This window comes from Xiphophorus maculatus, chromosome 8 (assembly GCF_002775205.1).
Source record: "Xiphophorus maculatus strain JP 163 A chromosome 8, X_maculatus-5.0-male, whole genome shotgun sequence".
Classification (NCBI taxonomy): domain Eukaryota; kingdom Metazoa; phylum Chordata; class Actinopteri; order Cyprinodontiformes; family Poeciliidae; genus Xiphophorus; species Xiphophorus maculatus.
Window position 1 is genome coordinate 14,169,195 of NC_036450.1, and position 19,107 is coordinate 14,188,301.

Consider the following 19,107-nt stretch of genomic DNA (forward strand, 5'->3'; position numbering starts at 1 on the left):
GATTCCTAAGTTGATAAGAGAGAGTGTCATCCTCTATTAATCAGTAACATTTTACCAACCCTCCTCTGTGCTCCTTTAAATCAAGGACAGAAATAACTTTTTATTTTTTTACTCTTGTTCCACTTTTTTCTTTCAGAATACGTAGACAGCAGCATCCAGTACATAGCCCTGTTCATTTCAGTGGCAGTTTGCAGCATCTTTTGTGTCGTTCTCGTCCTCTGCTATTTCAGGTACAAAATGCCTTTATGAACATTATAAGCCAATACATTTATACTTGCTAAACCAATCCTTCTTTCCCTCTCCATGGCAGATATAAGCGACAGACATCGCGGCCGCACTACAATATCGACCTGGAGCAGGATGAGACATACATTCCTCCCGGGGAGACTCTGAAGGATCTGATAGAGCACTCCCGCAGTGCCGGCTCCGGGTCTGGATCAGGACTCCCTCTGCTGGTATGAAATAAAAACAGCATCTTAAAATGTCTTGGCATGTTTAAATAGGTTAAATGTGCTTCTCTAGAAAGACAAGGGAAATTTTCAATGAGTGGTCTATTGAAATCCCAAGTGCTGTTGTAAGAAGAGGTGATGCAACCCAGTTGTAAAGAAGTTTTGCATGATTTGCAAACCATTTCATCATAAAATGTTCATAAAATATTAATTTTAAGAGCCTCCAACTGTAACACAACTAATAGGAATCACCAAAAACATGCTTCACATCTTCAAAATCTTTTACAAAGAAAAGTATGAAAAGTATCCCACACATTTAGGTTTAGCCAGATTTACTCTGTGTAAATGTGTTAACTTTACACAAAGTAAATCTAACACATTTGACAGCATATGCTTAAAAGCAGTTGAAAACTTGTTTTGGGTGCAAGTGAAAGATAAGTTTTATTTTTTTAAATTGTGCTCTTGCCTTCCCTTGTCTAATTCCACAATGTGAAACTGCCCATATAAGTCATGTCAGAAACTGCCATTGGTATACCTACAACCAGATCCACATGTAGAATGGTCTAGTCAAAGCCCAGACCTAAAGGCAAGTGAGAATCCAAAGGCGGACATAAAAACCCATGTTCACAGATTCTCCCCAGGAGTTTCTAGATGTGAAAATCTTCTAGAGAAAAACTCTAAACAACTTGCAGCTGTAATTGAAGAAGGTTTTGTGTTATTCAAGAAAGCATTGACTCGGGGGAGCTTTAGATTTAAAAATGTTCTACTTTGTATTAGTTTAAAATACCTACAACATACATAGACGTTTGTAGTTATAACTCAACAAAATATAAAAACCATTTGGAAGAAGCTGAAGAAAACGAAACTGCTTGTGTTACGTTGAAAGGTTCAGCGGACCATCGCCAAGCAGATTCAGATGGTTAAACAGATCGGAAAAGGCCGATATGGAGAAGTGTGGATGGGCAAATGGAGAGGGGAGAGAGTGGCTGTCAAAGTCTTCTTCACAACTGAGGAGGAGAGCTGGTTCAGAGAAACAGAAATTTATCAGACCTTCCTGATGAGGCATGACAACATACTGGGTAGGTCGACAGAACCCAGTGGTTTTTCTGCTGGTGTTTGTTCCTCCTCCCCTCATCCAACCTGTCTCGTCTGCAGGATTCATCGCAGCTGACATTAAAGGAACCGGCTCGTGGACTCAGCTGTACCTGATTACAGACTACCATGAGAACGGATCCCTGTACGACTACCTCAACTCCAACACCTTAGATGTCAGCGCTCTGCTGAAACTGGCTTATTCCTCCATCTCAGGCCTTTGCCACCTGCACACAGAGATCTACGGCACACAGGGCAAACCTGCTATAGCACACCGAGACCTAAAGAGCAAAAACGTCCTGGTGAAAAAGAACGGCTTCTGCTGTATTGCCGACCTTGGGCTTGCTGTCAAGTTTAACAGGTATGGGAGGCCTTCCTGGGGTCATAGAACAGTTGTTTTGATGCAGATTAATAGAAGGCAGAATAAGTGCGTCCTGAAGCATAATTATGTTCTCATTGTGGCTTTCAGTGACACCAATGAGGTAGACATCCCTCCTAACCTACGAGTTGGGACCAAGCGCTACATGCCACCTGAAGTGCTGGACGAGACCCTGAACATGACCACCTTCCAGTCCTTCATCATGGCAGACATGTACAGTTTTGGTCTCATTCTTTGGGAAGTGGTGCGGCGATGCACCTCTGGAGGTCAGAAAAACGTACTTTAGTCACCAGAACTCATTCCGATGTTTTATTGCTAATGATGACAGAGGACATTGACTTTCTTAAAGGTGTTGTTGAAGAACATCAGCTGCCCTATCATGACCTCGTGCCCACTGACCCTTCGTATGAAGACATGAGGGAGGTGGTCTGCATTAAGAAGCAAAGACCTTCGATTGCAAATCACTGGAGCAGCAATGAGGTACTATTTATTGTTTTTGATTACTATCAGCTGCCAGCTGCCAATTTAGTAATGCAAATGTACATTCTGCTTTGGGTAGATTTTATGTTGGACGTTAAAAGAAAGAAATTGCTTCATTTAAATAGCTTTACCTAACCTCTAATTTTATTAAGGCACCAGATGGTTTTTTCCTCAAATAAAACTTTTTACAGCAATAGCAACATGTAAAACCTTTATTCCGCCATCTGTGTTTCTATACTCTTTATTCTTCCTACTCCTACAAAGGTCTGTCAAACAAACTGCAAACTGTTAGTACCTCAGTTTTAAGATGCTGATTACATTCCAAGAAAATATTTAGAATTTCGCTTTGTTTTCGGTTTAATGTGTTTATAATCTTCATAAGGATTTATGTGTTATCCTCTTAACAAGTATATATTTTTTAAGATGAAGGATTTCACTTTGATATAAAGCATATTTATTAAGTGTTAGTATGTTTATTTTTAACTGGAGAACAAAATCACCATATTTTCTTTCAGAGGGAGTTTTTTTTTTGTTCTTTCAATTTATGTAAACATTAAATATTTGTCGTTAGAAGGTGATATACACCTATCACCTCCTGCCATTGTCACCCCTTATGAAGATGTTAACAAAGGCTATAAAATAAATTTATCTTTTAGTGCTCTAGCATAATCTCTCACTTTAAAGAATACTGCTGTTCACTAGCATCTTTTATTGCTGCAGTGTATAGAGTGAGCTTCTGAGATTTTTTTTTTTTGCTGCTTTTATCATCCTTCTGTCCTTGCATGGTTGCCAGACAACACTGGGACTTCTTCCAGCCTTATGTTGCCATACTGCTAATTGTCTTAAGCTGTAAACCTATATTGTTCTAATTTTAGTAATTAGACGGGTAGATATTTTCCTGTTGCCATTTTCTCAAAATTTTATTACTGAGATGTACTGTAGGTACTGCCATAAAAGAAATGTTTCTTTTAAGGCTGTTTAGACATGACTAAAAATGGTGCTGGATTCATTTGTAGCCTGATGAGAATTGTATTTATTTGTTTTTCTGTTCTGGTATTTCTAATGTTAAATTGATGTGTGTCTTCAGTGTCTACGGCAGATGGGGAAACTGATGTCAGAGTGCTGGGCTCACAACCCGGCTTGTCGCCTCACAGCCCTCCGGGTGAAGAAGACCCTTGCGAAGATGTTAGAGTCCCAAGACATCAAACTGTGACGGAGAATCAGAGAGATGCTTTCTTCTCACCTACAGACTTGTCACTGCCACTGGCACAGACCTCTTAAAATGACCAATCGAAGAAAGGGAAAATAAAGAGACTGTGAATGATCGGACAAAAGACACTGGCATGCAGGATAGGCGATAATGGAGCCAAGAAGAATGTCAAGAAAAAGATTTAGCAGACGTCTGTCCTCAGATTGTGCTTTCTGTGAAAGCGGAGTGTTTGCCCGGCCAAAGAGCGGCCCTGCAGGTTCCAGTGAGGATGCCGCTGCAACCTCCTTCCTGAAGCCATACAGCAGTATTCTGAGCAGTCTTTTGTGCTGTCACAACTGCTCTTTATGTGTTTGAGTGATTTTTATTTCCATGAGTTTTGTGAGACTCGTTGCATGTAGAGTTCACATTCAACATGATGGTAGCTTCAGCCTATATAATTCTAAGACAAGTGGCCTCATAGTCAAACAAATATTGAATATATATATTTTTTATTGTGTAATTTTGTTCCTCATAATGTATTTTTTAAGTTTATTTGTTTCAAAATTAAACTAAGATTTTCTGACCTTCCAAGCCAAGTCTGTCATCTTTGTATCATTTTTAAATTACAGTAAATTTTTACAAAGTTCATCTGAACCTAACCAAAACATAAAGGTTTCTTTCCAGAGCTTCAAGATTTCTTTCAGGTATTTTCCCCAAAGGCATTATTTATTTTTCGGTATTTTCACCTACTTTTCTAAAATGTAGGTGAAAATACATCTACTAATTCCAGGAGATGCTGGTTCATCTCCTGGAATTACTTTCAGAAACTGCTTGGTGACTTTGACTGGGGTATGTTTTGAATTTGCAAGGTAAGAAAAGGTACGTGGGAAGTTTAGCTGGCATCAGTTCTTTACCACATACTTCATGGGACTTTCCAGATATTTCCTGAAGATACCAGGTATGCAAATGGAAAGTAATTGCTGAGTTTAGAAAAGGTAACACATGTATCTTTTTAGTTCCAGGAAAGTTCTAGAGTATGAACTGTGTTATGCAGTGATACTGAATAATGCTATGGTTTTTATCTTTTTTAATGAATATATAAGCTGTGGGCTTATTAGATATACTAGTATATACGTATAAGCCCACTGCTCACCACACAATGTGAAATATATAGGAGTGGAATAGGGCTCAAATTATAATAAAAACTATGCACGAGCAAATCAAGCTTTGTAAACTTGTACAATAAAATGATGAGATACTGAAGCTTGTGAAGTTAGATGAGCAAACTGCTTTTGAAGTATATGTTCCTATAGATACAATTTGTATTTGTTCAGTTTTGTGCTGTTTGTGGACATCTGGAGACTTGACAAGGCAGGTTTTGAAAATCAGTTGTCTTTTACGTGTTTATTAAAATTTCTGGTTTGGCTAAAATGAAATTAACCAATCAGATTAGACATATGCAGCTTACCGCTAGTTGTCTCCCATTTAGCACAACTAATTATGTTAGAAAATCATACTGTCTAAAGAGGACAGCGAATGTTTTTTTGGATCTCAGATGCCTGAATGTCCCTTTTTTTAATAATTTGCCTCATGGTGAACATTGTTTTGTTGCCTCCCAACTGCCCTTAGGATATGTCTGTACCTCAGCCTGATTGGTTGCTGTGAAACTGACCACTCAGAAGAGAGTCTGATTTATTGTTTTTTTTTACCTCGCCTCTGCTTCTTTTAGCTGATGCCTTGGTGTGCTTCCTTTGGTATAAAGCTGTTTATGTAAAAAAAAATCAAACTTGCCAGTAAGGTGAGAGTTTAAGTAGGATCCTTTCTAAATTTTACTCTTTTTGTCACAATTTCTGCGCCTCAAGATGATTATTCAACTCCAAATGGACAGTGCCAAACAAACTGGCTTATCATAAGGCAGACTGATTAGTTGCCGCTCAGCTCTCCTCTAGATGTTGCTTTCTTATTGCAATTTCTTTACCACAAGCTGATTGCTCAATGAAAAATCCAACTGGCGAACCAGAAGACAAATTGTTTTCTTGCATCCCAGATGTACTCCGGGTTTGTTATATCAACCAGACTCTAGATGTCACGGTTTTGAGACAGTCACTCCACTTTAAGCTGATTGTAGTACAAACCCAAACTGAAAAAATCAGAAAATAAATTATTCTGCCACATCTCTGTGCATCACGGAAACTAAGCAAAAAAATATAACTGGCCAATCAGAAAAGAGATGGACCTGCTGCATAGCAGTTACCCACTAGTTGTCCCTCTGTTAGCCTAATTTCTGTGCCCCAAGCTCGCTATGTTAGCAAAGCAAACTGGCCAATCAAAAGCAATAATTTTGACACTTTTCAACTCTAGATTGGCCAGTTGGGTTTGCCACTGTCCACTCAGTTTGAGACATAAAAATCATGAGGGAAATTTGCACTTGGATCTCAAGAAGCAGATCCAAGCAGTGGAGTTACACATTTTTATTTCTGCTTTGCCTGTAATCATATGGTAAGCTACACGAAACTGGATCAACAACAACAGCAACAAAAAAAAAACCTTTTCTACAGATACACAAACCTGACTTTTTCAGGAATTTTATTTCATAATGTTACAAAGTTGGGTTTACAAGTACAAAAATGTTTGGACAAAATTTGTGCCCACAGGATAACAATCTCCTCTGAAACATTGCTCTGCAGTTCCAGAAATTCAAACAAGAATGCTTCATTTATATTGTTGCATATAAATATAATTTATTATCAGTCTTAAAAATTCTTTCTTACACTTTTTACAGTAACTCGACAGATGAAACGCAAGCGAGGAACATCATGAGTGCCAGAAACAAACAGGCTACATTCTCGCTATGCACATTAATCATGAAGCTGAAGGACAATCAGGTAATGCAAAGGCTAGCCCACTGATAAATGAATAGATTGTTTCGAAAGGATGCAGAGTTTGCATAGACAGCTTTACAAAAACTTGGACAAATATAATTGAAAAAAAAAGAGAAAAGAATGAAGAACACTGGAAAAGTCGCAAGTTCTCGCTTCATTAAAGGAATGTCGCATTTATAGCTATCAATAATTAATATGCACATAATCAGCGTCATCACGACACTGATGGCTTCTGTCGTTTAATGTACAAACTTTTAAATCAGTTAAAATCTTAGCCTTTGTATCAAAGTGCTGAAGAATGTGATTTGACTCCAAACACAAAGTAACACAAGACTTAACTGATTAACTTTCAGGTTAAACTGACCCTCACATCTTACGTCTCCATTTTTTGGTAGAAAGCAGCTATTTCCAGCCACATTGGTCCTACAAAAATAAAGTTGTTTGATCACAGGATCGAGTTGTGGAAATTCTGATCATAAAAGTCATTAGTGTCATTCTTATTATGTTCTTCTGCATGGGATATTATGTAGGCTTTCATACCAAATCTAATTTCTACAAAAAAAGAGTAGCAAGGGGAGGAACTTTGAAAATTAATAAAAAAAAATAAGATTAGAAATAACCAAAATGTTGTAAAAAAAAGGTTGCATACATAATAAAAACTCAACAATAATATATAACACTAAATAATAGGAATTATTATTACAACAAATGTGAAAATGTTCTTTTTCGCTTTGTTTTTCTGACGCTTACTTTCGTGAGTGTCCACCAGGTGGTGCTGTGACACAAAGAAAGAAAATGCAACTAAATTAAAGGATTCCGCAACATACTAACAGGCAGAATGAAATAAAAAAACAAGCACAAATATGTATATTGTTAAATACTGTGTTATCAAGGATTGCAGAATATTGACTTAGATGGCTGAGTGATGCTCTCTCTGAACCCAGTCCTCCTTTGATCCACTGACCTCTTGTCGATAGTTACTTGTATACTGTGAGGGAATCGGCAACAAAATCCATCCAAACAACCGGACAGCTGTTTCCAAGGAAACTAGAGCCAAAAATATCAAACTGTTGCACCAGAGAGAGGAAGGATCAGCCAGAAAAGTGACTGGCAAGGGTTCATGTTTGCTCTCCAGGTTTTTACACCCTTTTGTTGCCAATGTTTAACTGGGTCATGCCTGAGCAGACCTGGCTGTTTCGATACTTCCACCTCTATCAGCGTGCTCTCAGGTAGCTTTTAGAAGTGCGAAAGAGCATTTTCCACTGAGATTCCAAAATCAAAGTCTTGCCTTTAACTCCTCTCTTCCTTACTGCTGTTTTTATCTTCTTCCTCTTCGGATATAAGCAGACGTCAGTGCTCAGTCGCAGCAGGAACGAGGCTGTCGTGGCGACCCATCTCTTCCAGTACCTGGGCCAGGCGGCTGAGGTTGCCATCGGGAAAATGCTGTGCCTCCCACAAGTCCAGGATCACTCCTGTAGGACTAGATTTGGTGGCGAAGTAGTTCAGATACCTAAATGAAAGATTATAGAGAAACAAGAAGGAATGTGTAAGGAAACATGCTGAGAGGTAAATGAATATTAGCTGCTTCTTTGTTGAGTAAATGGTTGGTGAGGTATTCAAATGTTTCCAGGAAACTTAATATATACAAATGTGCTGCTTTTTTATTGATCTGTATACATTTTAAATACACTTTTTAAATCTCTCAAAATAATAAAATATAGATGAGGCAAGGCAAAAACTCAAATGATCAAATTCTCTCTAATTAAACCCATCAAGCAATTGAGCCACACATACTTCACTTTTAAACTATGTCTTTTCCCAAAAATTATTTTGTTATATACTAGTCTGCCAGTTTTACAAATTATAAAACAGAAGTCCCTCCAAAGAATTATTTAGATTTTTCTTTAAAAAGTTGAAGATGAAATAAGTTTTTTCTGCTTTGGAAAACATTCAAACTCTTGCCGTTTTTAATTCACCGTTTAATTATTTAATGGTCAAATCATCAAAAGTCAATTGAAGGCTAAATTAATTATTAGTCAGGAACTTGGCTAGCTGATCATTCTTATTTTCTGTGATCTTCATTAATTAAAACATCAACAACACTTTTCTTCACCAAAAGACTAAAAATATTCTACAGCTGCTCAAGAAGAGACTTTAGCAATTTCTGCCAGAACAGAGCAGGAACAACATGAATAGTTGTGTAGATTTTAAGATTTGATACTCCCCACAATTATCAGCAGCATGCCTGGGGAAAGACATAAACAGAAACCTACAAATGAATTGCTCTTATTGACGCTTGATGACATGGACGCATGAATCTCAAGCCAAGATCTTTTGAGACTTTTTTTTTTTGTGACCTTCCTTACCATCCTCCTTGCTGTTTGCAGCAGAAAGATAAAAACTAGCCTTCAACACAGCTCCAGTTTTGTTTATCCTTTTAAAGTTGATGTGAATGTAAAGATGGGTATGTTTAAACAAGTATCTAACTTCTTAGTGATTTACTAAATTGTATATTGACATGCATCTGTGAATGCCATGTTCTCTAGTCTTTCCCATTTTGAAGAGCAATCAAGAAATCATTCCTTGAAAGCCGTATTTACAGTGTACTGAAGGGGAAGTCTTGAATTACAAGTTAAAGTTGCCACACAGTTTAATAAACTTAGAAAAGTAGAACGTTGAATACAATTATTCCTTCGTCAGGATGCTTTGCCCATTTGATTAAAATGAGATATTATGGTGTTAAGATATTTTAATACTTTTAGACTTTTTTTACATTGATGAAGAGGGTCTTGTATGTCTGAATAAATTAGGTGCTAGTAGCTGATTCTTATTTTCCTCTTGGATATTTTTGGCTCATATAAATAAAAGGTGAGATAAGTAACCATGACTACGATGGATCAATTCACTTTTGCTTTCTGATGCTTATTACCAGTGAAAACTGAGATCTTACAGGGATTTAATCAAAATCACTTTGAGAAATAAGGTTTAACTTACTTGGCACAATATTTTAGATTTTACATTTATGTTTTTGCAAACCTAAAATGTACAAAAGCTCTATCCAGCGATTAAAATTCTAAATATCAGAAATATCTACAAAATTTTAGGATACCTGTATTCATTCCACTATTAAATATCTTTGTTGCCAATTTTGAAGAACCGCTTCCTGAGCTTCCAAACTTCCCTGCGTTCAACAACAGCTTCCCCCTCAATAAGACAAACACATAATCCATAGGAAAATACTATTCAGAGGTCTGACTGTGGCCCATAAGAGCCTAATATGCTCCTGGTTCTCATCTCATCTGTCACCTCTGATAAATGAATTTGGTAAAACTTTTACATTTTTCTATTTTTTTTCTGAGAAGGAAAGTTTATTTAAGCAAAAAATCTAAACAAAACATAAAAATCACTACTAAGATGCATCGCTGGTGTGAGCTGTGAGTGAGGAGTTAGTTGAAGTCTCTCGCTAGCGTTCTGCTGCCTTCATGCTGAACTCAGTAAGAGGTCTCGTCAATCTGCAGCTGCTGCTTGTGATAAGGCTGTCCTGCTGAGCTGGGATCTTATAAATGGATTCACACTGTATCTCCATCTCTCTTTCTCTCACACACGCTCACGCACACACACGCACGCACGCATAGACAGGACTATCAAAGACACATGGGTGACGTTTTGCACTGAAGAGCGTCTCTCTCCATCTTCGTCTCTCTCCGTCTTTGTCGGAGTTCTCTCCAAGTCAATTAATCTCAATTCAGCTGATGTTTATCACAATGAGTCACATCCCAGCAGTACAATCACAATCAAATTAAAAATAGATTAGTTATCTACAATTTGTCTCCATGCAAAGTAGGTCTCTGCTTCTTCTGAAAAGGATAATATGGCAGATAAAATTCTACATGAGCAGCTTTTTGAGTTTTATTGGCTGCTGGCAACAGCCTAACAGGGTGCAACCACAGTTCTAATGTTACGCAACGTCTCGCTCGTCTTCCCACCTGTCAAGATTAAGTTTGTGGGCCAACATCCTCCAGTCGTTGCCTCTGGTCTGTGGTGCATCTAGGCTGCCGCACAGTTTCTGTCGAATGGAGAGCGGGATTCGAAAAGCGTTTGGACCGACCAGTGTGGTGATGTTGCTGGCGGGGTCGAGCAGAGATGTGTCAATGCTCTGGGAGTCCTATAAAGACAGAAGAAATACATTGAAGGAGCTCCAATCAGAGGAAATGTATTCTTGCTCCTTGGACTTGTTCACATTTTGTCACTTTATAACATCAAACTTCAATGTAGCTAAATAAGATGCTGTGTGACTGAACAAATCAGGTGTATAATTGGGAAGCGGAAGGAAAATGTTAATTTTCAAGAATGGCCACAGTTTCTCAATTGCCTTTGAATCTGGACTTTGACTGGGCCATTATTAGAAATACATATGTTTTGATCTAAACCACAGCATTGTCTCTCTGACTGTATGTGTAGTGTTGTCCAATAGGAAGGTGAACCTCTGTCCTGCATTTGACTCCATCCGTCTTTTCATTAAACCTGACCATCTTCCTTATCCCTGCTGGAAAAACAAATCCCCATGGACTGATGCTGCCACTACCATGTTTTCACCATGCAGACGATGGGCTCAGTATAATATAGAACATATCAGATACTGACACTATAAAAATGTTTTTAGAGTGGGGGAACCTTCTTTTGGCATTATGCTGCCAAGTGTTACTGCAGAAAGATTTTATCTACCACAATTCTGTTTTGAAAAATTGTATATTTAACCTATAGATATAAAGACATACCTCTGAGAGCGTAGTATCCAGCTGAAAAATCTGTCCTTCTCCTTCAACTTGTCGCACACATATCTTACAGCTCAGATCCCCCGTGCTGACTGAGAAGCGCTCCAGAGTAAAGCAGCAGTGGAGGTTCCTCTGTGAACCGGTCCACACTTGCTGGAAGGACAGCTCCTGCAAGAGACACGAAGGAGAAACTAGGACTGTTTTCAACAGCATCGGTCCTGTCATGAAAATATTTTTAAAATAAAAATTTCAGCTTGATCTGCTGGACAGAAACTAAAGCAAAAAAAAAAAAAAGATCATGTTGGTTTTTTTGTTTATTTTTCTCCCGATCAGTAAGAGCTACCAGTTCATGCTGAAAACAAAAAATCTTCAGTTTAACTAAATTTGTCTATTTCAGTATCAGTGACGTCAAGGGAAGAAGCACTGAGAGTCTAAAAGATGTTTGAAGGGAAACTATTTTCCATGAGATGTTGACACAGGTCAGCCATTCATTTAGACTGCAAAAAAGTAAGAGAGGAGACAAAGAAAAGCTGAACAGAGGACAGCAAGGTCAGTCTTTTTTAAAATTCTTTCTAACTTTCAACCTTTGTCTGTCATGAACCATGATAGATTTGGTATTTTAGCAGACTTTTGAAAATCTCTGATTAGAAGTTAGGATCAACATCCTTGAAGAAAACTACATGATGTCTGCTGTTTAAAAATACCAGACATGATGACTGTGCTATATGCTAAAGCTAAGCTCCATCATCATTATGTGTTTGCTTTAAAATGTAAGTAAAACTCTTAAATCTCAATCTCGTTGTAATCTGTTGATGACAATGACAATAAATCTTATCTTAAAGGAACTGATATCTCATAGACATGGAGGGGTGTGACTGACTGCTAGAGAGCTTCTTAGACTGTGTTCTTAAAGAGAAATCAGACTTGGTTTATTTGACTATATAGAATTGACATTTGAAGTTTTGTAAGAACAGAGTTTGCTAGTCTCAATCCTACCTGATACTTTGCTAGGAGTTTGCTCTTCCATAACGGCTGGGGAACATCATGGATGGAAAGTCTCAGGTTGTGGGTGCTGTCTTTAAAGTTTAGAGTCTTTGGTTCATCCAGCAATTTTCCACCCATTTGCTTCTCCATCTGCAGAACCTCCTGCAAATGCAAACATGCAATGAGACCATCCACAACTTGCAGTGCATCCTGTTTTCAAGGACAGCTTGTAGATGTGTCAGTCTTAAAAAAATAAAAAAAACAGCCTTGGTCTGTGTTCTTGCAGCTGGATAACTATCACCTCTCATTACTTGTCCCCAAATTTAATAACTGCGTTCAATATCCCCCTCAGCAGAGTAATTTCTCCTTATCTTTCCTCCACATAGGTGCGTCCAGGTATTAAACAGAATTGATGTGATGACAGAGCAGCAGAGAAGGGGGATAAATGTGGCTTATTGCACTGATGCAGAGGCTACATCTTTCAAGGAGCTGCACCGTTTCTCAAGTATTGTGACAGGACCACACAAGGGTTTCTCATCTGCTGGCTGTTCCCTCACACAAACAGCTCAGGCAAAATGAAAAACTAAAATGTGTTATTTATGCTCAAAAACAATCTAATTCTGCCGACACGACCTTCAGCAGACACTAAGAGATTAAATCACTTGCATGCGCAGCTGTGTATGTACCTTGAGTGCATCCTGAGTATCGTCCAGACAGTAAACTCGGATGTGGTACTCCATTGCGGGGCAGGTGACGGGGCCAAAGATGGCTAGCTTGAGGCGCTTGATGGTGGCAGCGCTGAGAGACTGGCCCACAAGGCAGTATGTTCCTAGTGTCTCCGTCAGGATGTGGCAAGCCTCTTCATCCATCTGGATATAGCACGGCGTGGTGAAGTTTTCCTCTCCTACCACCACCACATCCTGCAGCACAGACAGATAGACAAAAATAGCAATGAATGTATATGCTAATATGCCAGCATAACTGTACTTTCACTAAAAGGCAAGAATAAAAGCATAAATCGACAAATGTAACAGGAGAGACCATCTGGGATTAAAGACATGAAATCAGATTGTCAGCACTGCTGACACATCCTCCACCAACACTGATGCTTTGTTTCGCCTTTTGAACAAAAGAGAACATGATCTGCTCTTTAAGTCACTTCAGACTTACACAGACTTTGTCAGCAGTAATAATGGCCTTTGATGACAGAAGTCATCTCACTATACCTGAAAAACGCCACTATTCAAGAGCATGTAGAGTCAGGATGTAGTGAAGAATACATCTGAAAATGTGTAGCAGCGTGCAAAAGAATGCAAAGACTACCTGTTACTCTGCTGTGTCCAACATCCAAAAATACAGATAAGGTAGAAGATTGTTGTGTTAGAAATTAGTCCTAAATAATTTACTTGGTCAAAGGAGATTTAATTAGGTCATTAGTGTTATGTTTTATGTCTTACAACTCTAAGTGTAGGAACCCTGATTTTGTCTAAGGTTCACAGAAAATTCAAAAAACTGTATTTGATGTGCATTTGTACTGTTTCTATTGACCATGAGCCAAAGTAGGAGAGTTTCCCAGAACAAATTTTGCCTTACACTCACCAATTCACTAATGATTTGATGTGTGTATGTGATAATTTGTTCTATTCCTGGGTGGGAGGTGACTGAACATCTAGTTCATCTAGGGGAGACCAAGTCCCATCTTCCGAAGCTATAGCCCTCCCTTTTCCAACACACCAGAAGCAAATGGCTGAATTAGAGCCCTGGAATATAACCAGTCATTAACTCGATTAATAGCATACTTAAAGAACATTAAACTACGACACAAGTTACATATTTAACATACCTGCCATTCGGCAGACAACAACCATCTAACTTTGCAGCGTTTTGGATTTATTTTTGTTTACCGTCATGTTTTGTAACTGCTCAGTAAATTTAAATGAATTTTAATGCAAAAGGCACAATTAAGGCTCTGACCTTTAAAAAAAGCTGCGTCCTTTTGCAATATTAATGTGTGTGTTTTCGCGTGTGACTCCCTCTGACACTTACTCATTATGTACGCCAGATAATGGAACATGTAGTATTCAGGCCATCTGAAGCTGACCCCTTTAATGGCGCTATCGCCTGGACATATTTCTCTTTCATTAGGACCGTCCTGTCTGAGGCGACTCATGCCTCCCTCCGTCTTCCCATCCTGTCTTCTCTCTCTCCGCTGGCTCTCCTGATCTTGATCTTTTAGTCACTCGCTCTCTTTCTCAGTGTAACAAACACTCCTGCCTGCAGCTCACTGGTATTAATTCAACCCATTATAGGAGACAGAAGAGGAATTACAGCATTTTATTGTGAGCTGTGCCATTTAACAGCAGTATTATGGCTGATCATTAGACTCTTTAACTGCCCCTATGGGATGGCACCGGGGGCTTTCCTATTGGGGGATAATGAGAACACGCAGCAGACGAAGTCAGCTTGCACTTTGTTTATACAGTATGTGCACAAACAAACGCAATCGAGTGAGCAAACACAGCTTTAATTTATTCACACCACGCATCTTTTAGTTAGGATTTTTATTTTTTTTTTTAAAGAAATTTATGAAGCAGAAAGTCACAAAATATTCCTCACTATACGATCTGTGATCATCAACATGCCTTCGGAGGGACACTGCGTGTATTTGTGAGGGCCAGATATATTTGGTAATTACCTATTTAGTGATGCTCATTTCCTGTGTTCCTAAAGACGGATCCAAAAGTATGTTTTCACAGTCGCCCACGTAGCACGAACTTTTGGGAGTAAGTAAGCTGAGCTTTATCAGCTGGTCAAACTGTTCAAACACTTAATCACTGGTTGTTGTTGTTTTATTTAAAAATGATTAGTTGTACTGTTTTCTTTTGGCTACAAAATCCTCACTGCACATGAAGAGGTTTAAAAAAAAGTAAGAATACTTAAGTCATTATTTAGTAACCCACTGAAAGAGCATTATATTGGATACAGAAGATAAATTTGAAACTGCTGCTTTGCCCATTTTAATTCTTACATCAATTTAGACAAACAGCATGAATAAGGTTAATCATGCTGAAATCTGCATGATTTCAGCATGATTAACCTTATTCATGTTCTCATTATGAAATTTTTGGATTTTTTTGTCCAAAAATTTTCTCTCGACTAGAAAATAAATAAAAGATTGTAATGTTGTCTAAATGACGTATTTACAGTGTAAACTACTACACAATATTGAATAGGTTCACATTTGTCTGGACCTTTCAGTGACGAAGATGGAAGTACAGTTTATACTAATGACCAGTTATGAGTGATTAGATTATTTTAATGCAGGCATAAGAAAAACGAGTGTATAGTAATTTCAAGGACTGTATTAAGTTTATAAAGTCATATCCAGAAAATTAGAATATGGGTTCTGATGATGCTCATTTGTCAGATTAAAATAACGTGGAACTCTGGTATTCACAGGGGTTTTTATTACATGTTATACATGTTTTTATTAGCTGTAAGCAAAAAAATCATCATAATTAACCGAAAGACTTACAACAAAAAACTGTATGTAATTAATAAATATGGGTTTCACTTTTAGTGATTTGGGTTTAATAAACTTAAATCAAATTAAATTAACTTTTCAGTAATATTCTAACACAAAATGGGAATCAAGCTGTATTGGAAGATTGCATTGCAAGATTGTAGGTGCTGTTGCAGGTTGTATGTGAAGAACTACAAATGTTTAACTTGGAAATAGGAATACTATTTTAAATTGTGGTGATGGTTCAGATCAGCATAAGCATGAGGAGTTTTAAACAATCAGTTGATGTCCTGACCTGAGTATAGGAGTGAGGGTTTTGTATTTCAAACTGATTTATTTATGCAGAATGATGAGAGGCTTGTGTCTTTTGAAGCATGCCATTGTGGAGTAATGCCAGACCCTGGAACCCTATTTCATGGCCCTCCAATGCTATTACAACATGGCTCTTGGAGTACAGGATGTTTCACATTCGTTCAGCTTGAAGAACTCCTTAATACGCCTGAGAAAGTGTGCAAGCATTTGGCGTTCTGCAGTCAGAGGAACTGATTCCAGTCTGAGGGATGTGAGACGAAGCAGAACTACTTCTAAAGTGTGATGGGTAAATATTTATAATTGGGAAGAGGAATGATGAGACCAAGCACAATATTTTCAATTTCTTACTGTCCTCTTTTTTTGTGAAGCTGTAACTTCAATATGCGGGAGATGTGTTTTTTTTTCCTTTATTGTCTTTTGTTTGTCCATAAACAAGGTGGTAATATGTAAATCAAAACTGTTTTCAGGCAACAAATTTTGAATTTCAAAAGCCAGTTATGGAGCATTTCATTAATCCCATGTAAAATGTAGCCAGTAAGGATTTCTGCACATTAATCTAGCCCACCTTTTGATTAAAGAATCACAATAAAGAGGGAAACAAGCCTAACCCAGATGCATAGAAGGGACAAAATATTTATCTTTAAGCATCTATTGTGATCTGACTTGATAATTCAGGCTCTAAGCAAAAGGTTTCGAATAACTCAGTGCACAAAAACACATGTATCGAAGAAAGCCATAATAACGGAATGGGTAATGACCAGTTTTACTGTCAGAGACCAGAGGTTTACTCTTTCAGCACTTGATTAGAACCAAGCTTGAAACTAAACTTTTATCTGTTGTTCAAAGGAATATCATCTTTCTCCTTTGTTCTTTACAGAGCTAAACTTTCAGCAAACTACATGCCTCTTCAAAAATGCCTTGAGTAAATGAATTTTTAAATCTGATGTTTAACTTAAAAGGAAGCCATCCTAATGCCTTACATGAATGTACATTTTTAGAACTGACTGCGGCCACAGGTCTTAGTTTCCACTGCAGCAGAGGATTGTCTGGGTTTTTCTGTGAGTCTCAAATCTCACCTCCCACTGATTCTGCGGGGACTGGCTCTTGAGCTGGATCAGCCAGTCCTGCTGGCCGTCACACACGGCACAGTGGTGCATGGTGATGATGACGGGACGTGTCAGCAGGGCCCCAGGTGGCCCACAGCTCACTATGGGGCTCAGCACTGTTTGACCATCTTCCACAGAAGGCCTGAAGGTTTTATTTAGAGAGAAAAAAAGAAAAAGGAACATACACATGCTGTTCAGTGACAGTGTTGACAGCAGTCTGTGTGAGAGTGTGATAGGGCACAGTGGACGGGGCAAACACAGCTCTCGGGGTGTTGAGCAGATATCCGTACCTCAGGTTGTCCTTCCTCTGAACTGTCACGTACATCTCATAGACTCTGCCTTGAGGAATGGCCCCCGCTGGTATGAGCAGACTCACCCCTGGCGAACAAATAGACAGGAAACAAGCATGCAACCAAAACTTTGACTTGTGTGGCACACCAGTGTAGTATGCATGTTATATTTATGGTATTTTTTATGTTTGTCCTGCTTAATTTGAACTGTAAATCTCACATATGGATGCATCAAAAGGGTTCAAGATAAAAAAAGAAAAATATTTGTTTTTGGAAAATTGTTTTGGAAACTATCACATCTTTCTTCTGAACTCTGTACCATAGTGATAATATGTATTCTCACATAAAACTCATATTTTATTGCCTTTTCCATGACATCGGAAATGATGCCGGATTTCATTTCTACAATCAATGATCTCCCTTCTCCTTGCAGCTTTCCTATATAGCTACAGCTATCATGATTTGCATTTTTCCATCTGAGATTGATTTGAAATGATGTCTTCGTCTCATGGGGTTTCTTTTTGGGAACAAATCCATCAAATTTCCTCATGCATACACACAATCTAGACTTTTCTCTCTCAGGAGGGGGAGGTATTAAGTTTGAACACTGATTTCCATTGTAATTGAAGTAAACTTCTCAAAAAGGTGACAGACAGGTTTTCCCTTCAATCACGGATCTGCCTCACAGGAAAGCTGTGACGCATTTTAAAATGCAGGAACAGCCACACAGGAAGTGTCACCAAATATTTCATTACTCTGACACACAAACATATCGAATATCAAATGCCCTTTCTGCCCCATACCGCCTGTGTAACATAATAAGGTGAGAATATTTTTCAGGTATCATAAAGAAAACGAAAAAAGAAAAAAAAAACTTGAGAAATGTGAGAAGTCTGTGCATCCTTTAATGTCAGAGCTAGTTTGTCTATGCTTGTCACCACGCATCTGTGGTGTGATCCGTACAGCCTGCACGTGTTTGAAGTGAAGACAGCATGGCTAATGTAAGCTGCCTCAAACTAGAACACCTCGACTTTGGCGCTTCTGGTGGAGGCACCTCAGGTATCCATCAACTCCTGTCATACTGCGCGCAGTCAGCTGCCTGATAAGTTGCATATGGTTAAGCGTATCACTTCAAAGTCACATCTGTTTGTATGTTTTATGTAGTGGTGGTATAACAGGCAGCTAAGGTCTGTAAGTAGAACAACACGCCTACTGTACCCAGAGTTTGCTTTACACAGAAAACTGAAAGTATGTGTTTGTGTTGAAAACTACATGAGGATTATGGATGATTTGGTTTTAGCAGTCAAAGAAAGGTTTGTATTTGATTAGATTATTATATTAGTAACAATCTTATGGAGAACATAATAATATGTACATATCTAGGACTTGTTATTTGTATTGTATTTTGAGTTAAAACATTGTTGACATCCCTTATAAAAAGATTTCAAAGCATGAGCTATAAAAACATAAAATAATCCATATTTTATTACACTTGAGCTCACTCTGTAGGGCGGCTGGACTCAGCCTTAGACATTGGGTGAGAAGCAGGTGGAGCTCAAAGTAGAGCTGCTGGTGTTTTATCACTCCCTTACAATCCTCCTTATTGTACAATGAACAAATAGATAAACTAGGGCTCTCTTCCAACC

General features: G+C 38.3%; 2 protein-coding genes across 5 annotated transcripts in view; one reads left to right on the forward strand and one right to left on the reverse strand.

Moving 5' to 3' along the window:
• LOC102226015 (bone morphogenetic protein receptor type-1B-like) overlaps nt 1–4,163 on the forward strand; it is a 47,672-nt gene extending 43,509 nt beyond the window's left edge. For both annotated transcript variants that reach the window (XM_023338643.1, XM_005810098.2), the window contains 7 exons: nt 137–230; nt 311–455; nt 1,336–1,528; nt 1,605–1,902; nt 2,011–2,186; nt 2,270–2,400; nt 3,488–4,163. In XM_023338643.1, coding sequence (XP_023194411.1) covers nt 137–230; nt 311–455; nt 1,336–1,528; nt 1,605–1,902; nt 2,011–2,186; nt 2,270–2,400; nt 3,488–3,613 — 1,163 coding nt within the window. In that variant the 3' untranslated portion in view covers nt 3,614–4,163. The remainder of the gene's footprint in view (nt 1–136; nt 231–310; nt 456–1,335; nt 1,529–1,604; nt 1,903–2,010; nt 2,187–2,269; nt 2,401–3,487) is intronic.
• Nucleotides 4,164–6,158: 1,995 nt separating this feature from the next.
• The window catches only part of LOC102226274 (netrin receptor UNC5C-like), a 155,263-nt gene continuing 142,314 nt past the window's right edge, over nt 6,159–19,107 (reverse strand). For all 3 annotated transcript variants that reach the window (XM_023338084.1, XM_023338082.1, XM_023338081.1), the window contains 7 exons: nt 17,462–17,549; nt 17,142–17,313; nt 12,917–13,150; nt 12,243–12,392; nt 11,250–11,414; nt 10,458–10,636; nt 6,159–7,981 (listed from right to left, as the gene is read on the reverse strand). In XM_023338084.1, the coding sequence (XP_023193852.1) occupies nt 7,822–7,981; nt 10,458–10,636; nt 11,250–11,414; nt 12,243–12,392; nt 12,917–13,150; nt 17,142–17,313; nt 17,462–17,549 (1,148 nt within the window). In that variant the 3' untranslated portion in view covers nt 6,159–7,821. The remainder of the gene's footprint in view (nt 7,982–10,457; nt 10,637–11,249; nt 11,415–12,242; nt 12,393–12,916; nt 13,151–17,141; nt 17,314–17,461; nt 17,550–19,107) is intronic.